This window comes from Nicotiana tabacum, chromosome 5 (genome assembly GCF_000715075.1).
Source record: "Nicotiana tabacum cultivar K326 chromosome 5, ASM71507v2, whole genome shotgun sequence".
NCBI classification, from domain to species: Eukaryota; Viridiplantae; Streptophyta; class Magnoliopsida; order Solanales; family Solanaceae; genus Nicotiana; species Nicotiana tabacum.
Window position 1 is genome coordinate 88,336,173 of NC_134084.1, and position 7,468 is coordinate 88,343,640.

General features: G+C 38.2%; 1 protein-coding gene across 1 annotated transcript; it reads right to left on the reverse strand.

Moving 5' to 3' along the window:
* Positions 1 to 680: 680 nt before the first annotated feature.
* Positions 681 to 4,390, reverse strand: LOC142180851 (uncharacterized). The gene is made up of 5 exons (XM_075252947.1): positions 4,193 to 4,390; positions 3,983 to 4,123; positions 1,970 to 2,921; positions 1,332 to 1,840; positions 681 to 959 (listed from the first exon to the last, which is right to left on the reverse strand). The coding sequence occupies exons 1-5, from the start codon at positions 4,388 to 4,390 to the stop codon at positions 681 to 683; spliced, it is 2,079 nt and encodes a 692-aa protein (XP_075109048.1).
* Between the last annotated feature and the right edge of the window lie 3,078 nt (positions 4,391 to 7,468).

The following is a 7,468-nucleotide window of genomic DNA, read 5'->3' on the forward strand; positions in this document are numbered from 1 at the left end:
CTTTATGCAGATATATAAGAACTTTTTCAACATAGTCTCTGAGAAAATGATATCGCACATTAATATGCTTTGTTATCTTATGCTGAACCAGGTTCTTTGTCATGTTGATAGTACTGGTGTTATCACACAGTAATGGTACACAATCAGAAAATACACCAAAGTCCTCCAGATGCTTGTTCCACAATAGTTGAGCACAACAAGAGACATCTGCCACATACTCAGCCTCTACAGTTGAAAGAGCCATAGAGTTTTGTTTCTTTGTACCACATGAAATCAGACACGATCCGAGAAAATTTGATGCCGTATGTGCTCTTTCTATCCATCAGATAACTAGAATAATTAGCATCAACATACCCAATTAAGTCGAAATTATCTCCTGAAGGATACTAAAGAACCAGGTCCTGCATTTCTTTGAGATACCTTAGAATCCTCTTGGCAGCTTTCACATGAGATTCCTTTAGAATGGATTGAAATCTAGCACATCATCTCATACTGAATATGATATTGAGTCTGCTAGCTGTGAGATATAAGAGTGAACTAATGATACCTCTGTACATGGTTTCGTTCACAGGAGAACGAGGTTCATCCATATCCAGACGATTGGAAGTGGCAATAGGAGTATCAATGATCTTTGAACTTTCCATCTCAAATCTCTTTAGGAGTTCTTTAATGTACTTTTGCTAACTTATCATCGTGCCTTTATGAGTTTTCTTAACTTGCAGCCCTAAGAAAAAATTCAATTCCCCCATCATGCTCATTTCAAACTCTCTTCCTATAAGCTTTGCAAACTCTTCACACAAGGAATCATTTGTTGCATCAAAGATGATGTCGTCAACATAGACTTGCCGAGCAAGTTCCTTTCTCGTTTCTTCAGAAATAGGGTATTGTTGATTTTTTCCTCTTGTAAAGCCATTTTCAAGAAGGAACTTGGACAACCTTTCACACCATAAATGAGGGGCCTGTTGCAGTCCATATAATACCTTGTCAAGTTTGAATACATATTCAAGATGCTCATGACATTCAAAACCAGGCGGTTATTTGACGAAGACTTCTTCCATTAGATATCCATTTAGGAATTCACTTTTGACATTCATTTGGAACAATTTGAATTCCATATGAGATTCAAAGGCAATGAGGATTCTAATGGCTTCCATTTGAGCAACTGGGGCAAAAGTTTCAGTATAGTTAATCCCTTCTTCTTGATTATAGCATTGCACTACTAACCTGGCCTTCTTCCTTGTCGTATTTCCAAATTCATCAAGCTTGTTCCTGAACACCCACCTAGTTCATATAACAGTTCTGTCCGAAGGTCGAGGAACCAAGTGTCATACGCTGTTCCTCTCAAATTGATGGAGTTCATCTTGCATAGCAGTAATCCAGTCTGCATCTTTCAATGCTTCCTTGACATGTTTTGGCTCAATTTGAGAGAGAAAAGTTGAGAAGGAAAGTGAAATTCTTGACTTTGATCTGGTTTGAATCCCTAAGTCAAGAGGAGTGATTACATTTTGGAGAGGATGTGAACTTTTGTGTTTCCAATTAGACACCTGAATCTCATTGTGAGAGGATCCAGATTCCTCTGAATGGGATCCATTGTTGACATGAGTGCCACTTCTTAGCTCAGCATCAAGATTTCCTTGCACGATATCAACAACTATGTTCTCTTCTTCATCTATTGTGATGGAGGAACCAGGTTCCTCTATATTAGTTGGAGATTCAGCTGTAACATCTTCATTTGATTCCTTGACTTGACTCATCATGTCAGCCTTTTCATTTTCCATATCAATGAATTTACCAAGAACCTTTGATTGCTCTCCATCTTGATCAACCTTATCATGTGGATCTTTCCCACACAAGTGGTTTTATTCATCAAAAATCACATGTATGATTTCTTGAACACATTGAGTTCTTTTGTTGTAGACCTTGTAAGCTTTGCTTTGTGATGAATAGCCAAGAAAGATTCCTTCATCACTCTTGGCATCAAATTTTCCCAGTGTTTCTTTACCATTATTGAGAACGAAATATTTGCAGCCAAATGTCCTCAAGTGTGTTAGCTTGGGTTTTCTCCCGATCAGCAGTTCATATGGGGTTTTGTTCAAGATGGACCTGATTATGCACATGTTCACCAAGTAGCATGCAGTGTTAACTGCCTCTACCCAATCACTTTTTGCAATACCACTGTCAATAAGCATTGTCCTTGTCATGTCTTCAAGAGCCCTATTTTTCCTCTCTACAACACCATTTTGTTGGGGTGTTCTAGGAGCTGAAAAATTATGACTTATACCATTTTCAGCATAGAATTTGTCAAATTTTGCATTGTCGAACTCTGTGCTGTGATAAGATCTTATACTCACAACATTATGGCTCATCTTCACTTGAATATTCTTCACAAAGGCAGCAAACACTGGAAAAGTTTCATCCTTGTTTCTGAGGAACAAGGTCCAGGTGAATCTGGAGTAGTCATCCACTATGATGAAAATGTACTTCTTTCCTCCCCTATTTGGCACCCTCATAGGTCCACACAGATCCATATGGAGGAGCTCATGTAGCCTTGAGGTACTTACTTCCTTTTTGGACTTGAAGGAGGATCTGACTTGCTTTCCTTTTACACATGCATCACACACCATGTGATCTTTGAACCTTGACTTAGGCAACCCACGAACCAGGTCCTTCTTGACCAACTTGTTCAGCAACGTAAAGCTTGCATGTCCCAATCTTCTGTGCCACAGTTCAACATTTTCATCAATAACACTCAAGCATGTAAGATCCCCATTGTTCATAGAATCAAAATCAGCAACATAGATATTTTTGAATCCTTTTTCCAACAGAACCACTTTACTAGTTACAAGATTTATGATAGTGCAAGCCTTTGATAAGAATTCCACTTTATTCCTTTGTCGCAAATTTGAGAGACACTTAGTAGGCTATATTTCAAACCAGTTACATAGTACACATTTTCAATTGAATGAGTGAGTGTCTTCCCAATTCTCCTACTCATAGAATGTATTCCTTTTTGCCATTGCCAAATGACACACTCCCTCCTTGCAGGGCTTTGAGTGAAAGGAAATCATCGGTGCTTCCAGTCATATGTTTAGAGCATCCACTATTCATATACCATTTTTGGCTGCTTTTTTTCACTGCTCCCTGCACAAGGAAATCAAGGGTTAGACTTAGGAACCCAAACAAGTTTGGGTCCCTTGTAATGAGGAAAAGGGTGAATCAAACTTCTTCTTGTTCAAGCAGGCATCACACATTTTTTATTTGAGGGACCAAGTCCTTTAGCAGTAGTTACTTTTTCAACAAAAACTTTATTTTTCTACTGGGGCTAAAATATAGCCTTACAAGTTTCTTTACAGTGCCCAGTGTTATCACAGTAAGTATAAAGCCAGTTATCAGGGAAAATAACACACTTTCTATGTGAATTGTAGGGAGTCTTTTCCTTTTGGAACCCGATTCACTTCCTATCCCCCCTCCCCCCATTATTCTTATACATAGCAGTGATTGCATCAGAGGACCAGGTCTACTTAAGAGATTTTTCTAAGTCATTCTTAACTCTGCATAGATCTTCCTGAACTTGTCTATTTCTCTCAAGTTCAGCACATAGACTAGATTACATTGTTTTTAGCTCATTTTTTTCAAGCTTAAGGTGTGCCTCACTTGCAACTTCCTTTCCCTTTTTAGTTCCTCAATTGTTTCTTTTAGATCCACAACTACTACTAACAAGTCATCTCTCTCATGCTCTATATTTGCAATTTTTTTTAGTTAAAGCATCCTTTTCCCTTTTTAAATCCTCAATGGTTTCTTTTAAATCAACCACTACTACTACTAAATCATCTCTCTCATGTTCTAATTCTGCTAGTTCCACAGTTAGCATATTTTTATCATTGATGAGATTGTGATATGTATCAATTAGGACATTTGCCAAAGATATAAGCTTCTTTTGAGAATAGGACTTCAAATTTCTTTGAATGTCTAGAAGGTTTACCTCATCGTCATTATCATCTTCATCATTATCAGATTTTGCCATCAGGGCAATACAATCATACTGAGCTGCTTCGCTTTCAATGGCCATCATCGAGGTATCACCTTGTTCATCATCTCCTTCAGATTCACTGGAGGAATTTCCCTATGCAGCAAGAGCTTATTTCACAATATTGTCAACAATATTTTTTCTCTTAAAGCTCCTGTCAGGAACCGAGTTCCTCTTGGCTGCTTTCTCTGTGTTGTGCTTGTATTGATCTTGCTTGTGCAGAGGACAGTCTTTGATGAAATGTCCTGGCTTCCCACATTCATGACACATGCCATAGCCTTTTGGTCTGCTAGAGCTACCCCTTTTTAGAATGCCTCCATTTTTGCCCACCATTTTCTGGAATCTTTTTGTTAGATAAGCCATATCAGCATCCTCGCCACTTGAGTCATTATTGTCAGCCTTGAGGACCAGGTTCTTCTCCTTCTTGGGTTCTCTTCTTTCATGGTCCTTCTTTTTCTTTATATCATATTTCTTCAGATTTCCAATGAGTTCATCAATGGTCAACTTTTGCAGATTCTTTGCCTCTATGATAGCATTGACCTTGCTTTCGCAGGAACCAGGTAGTACACTAAGTATTTTCCTGACAAGTTTGTTCCTTCGAATGATCTCTCCAGAGAGTGAAGCTTGTTTATGATGGAGGTGAATTGAGTGTGCATGTCCTGAATTGACTCATCATCCTTCATCCTAAAAGTTTATACTCAGTAGTGAGCATGTCGATCTTCGACTGATTGACTTGAGTTGTTCCTTCGTGTGATATTTGGAGAGCTTCCTAGATCTCCTTGGCAGATTGACAGGCAGAGATTCTATTATATTCGTCTGGTCCAATACCACAGACGAAGATTTTTTTTGCTCGGAAGTTCTTCTCTATAGATTTGTGGTCAACATCATTGTACTCCTTCCTTGTCTTGGGAACTGTCACTACTGGACGAAGGGTCCATCGCAGATAACGTCTCAGAGCTCTGGATCTTCAGCCATGATAAAATCAAGCATCCTTGTCTTCCGCCATCCGTAGTATTGTCCATTGAATCTTAGTGATATTTAGGTAGATTGACCTTCTCCAAAGTTTGGTGGAGCAGCCATGAGCATCCTTTATAGGTGTTAGCTTGATAGAAAGAACATGTTTTGTTACCAATTGATGGAAACTTAGGGTCCGCCAAACTATATAGAGAACTTGGTTTCTATCAGTTCCCAGCAGAACACACACAATCAAGAATAAGTAAAATACACAATAGAGTTTTACATGGAAAACTCGCAGCTCATGGGATTAAAAACCACGACCTACACACATAGGATTTCAAGTTCACTACTAAGCAAACTTCAGATTACAAACTATTGTAAGCTAGGAATTAAACTCTTAATCCCTCACCCCACTTGTAGTAACTTTATTACAAGCCCCTTGGAATAACTCTATTACAAAGCTCACAACTCGATTAACTCTAGCCAAGACACAAACACAAGGTTTATGGTTTCACAAATGATTTCCTACATAATGCTTCTAGCTAAGCTAAGTAGGAATTACAAGTAGATCACTCTAACAAAGGTACAACACAACTAAATACATATCGTAACACAATGCTGGAAATTGGTCCTTGTTCAATTGTTCTTCATTCTTGAAGGCTTGAAGTCACTTGCCAGATAGCAACACACTTGAGAGAGAAGCTTGATGACTTCTCGGATGTTCAAGTGTTTTTTTTCCTTGCTTCATGTTGATAATATATAAGTGATGTCACTTGGATGATGCAAACAATTATCTAATACAAAGCATTCCCCATAAAGTGACTGTTGCATTGTTTGCCTTATTGCGTGTATGCATAGGAATAGTTACAACGACTTTACAGCTGTGGGGAGTTGACCGGTACAGTCAACAAGGGAACTGATATCCATCTGTTCCCTCTGTCATCTCTTTGACTCTAGTTGTTGGAACTTGTGCCCAACTTGAGACTTGTTGTTCTTGAGCACTTTGAGAATGTGTAACAGGTTTCTGATATGGTTCTTATCATAAAGTTTATTAGATCATCAAAATATAGCAAGGCACATAACTTATCAATTTGGTAAAAGTAGTAGTATATTCTAATGTATGTGTGCGTTCTAAAACTAAAAACAAAATATATGAAACAATATGAGAATGTCAACTATGTCAAATTTACCTTCTTTTGGCATTTAAACCAAATAAATAAACACAAAATATGTAATTTTCATACACACATTTATCAATTGATCATGATTAAATTTTATTTTTTAATTGTTAAAGTTATAGTATTATTTTGTTTGGTGCAAACTGGGTAAATATTTATTTTGAAATTGGGGTAGTTTGATAATCTATCTATATATCTATCTATAGTATATTAAAAATGGGAAGCCCTAAACTAAGAAGTTAAATTACTAAAATATTCTTCTTATATATTTATGTACTTCATTTTTCACCATATGCCTAAATACTCTACTTATAAAACAAAATAAAAAGAACCTTGAAAAAACATAACGGTGAAGATGAGGTGTGACGGTTGGCAAAGTTTAGAACCAAATACATGGCCATTGGCAAATATGTGATGTGTGCTCCAACTTTGTAAGGATGTTGCCATTTCACAAAGGCGACGATTAATTTGGAGTGACATCTAGTCTAGATTGAAAGGGGCATTTCTGTTCCATATTTTGCGTGCCATGTGCCTTGTTTTCCTTTAAACAACAAAAACACAAATGTGGAGACAAAATACTAAAAATATAATACATCCATAACACTTGAAACTCCTCCAAGATTATATATTGGGACGTTCCAGAAATGTTTCTAACATGTTTTTTTTATTCTTTTCATCATTCTTTTTGTATGCGGCGAAATCATAAGACTTGATTTCTCGCTATCAAGCCACTTCGGAAGAATACCTCGAGACTCCGAGGACGTGGAGCTGCGACCGAGTCCCCTCCCTCGGGGCTCGTCGGGGCCCGAATCGAAGAAGACGAAGATCGGGGCTAGAGCAGAAGGGGAAGTTCCCAAGGCACACGACCAAGTCTGACAGAGTCGGCCTATCTAGGGCCTATGCCGAAGTGTCACGTCTAGCCGTCCCATCTTCATACTTTATAATTAATGCATACTGTACTATATTCGGGTTCCCCTCCTATATAAAGGGAACTCACACTACTTTGTAAAGTGTTGATGTTGCTCCATCTATTTTCTCTACAAGATTAATAATATCCCTCTCTCTTTCTTCTCTCTAACATATTCGTTCCTACTCGAGGCCGCTCTTAGCGTTATTAGCTTCATACTTGTTCTCCATTCATTGCTTGGTATTGGCCATAAAGAGCCTTGTTTGATCATATCTCAACTGTTATCCCATCCCCGACTACCACCGATAGCTCGAGCTCGAGCCAAATATCGACCTCAAGGTCCTTCATCGACCAGTCCAAGGCTCGGGCTGCAGGCATCTCGATTTGATTACTGCCCCA

Excerpts from the sequence above, each read along its gene's own strand:
- LOC142180851 (XM_075252947.1), bottom strand. The coding sequence starts at position 4,390 with ATGGCTTATCTAACAAAAAGATTCCAGAAAATGGTGGGCAAAAATGGA. Across the intron at positions 4,124-4,192 it reads AAGCAGCCAAGAGGAACTCG|GGAAATTCCTCCAGTGAATC; the intron begins GTTCCTGACAGG and ends CTTGCTGCATAG. Across the intron at positions 2,922-3,982 it reads AAGATGATAATGACGATGAG|CCTACTAAGTGTCTCTCAAA; the intron begins GTAAACCTTCTA and ends TTTGAAATATAG.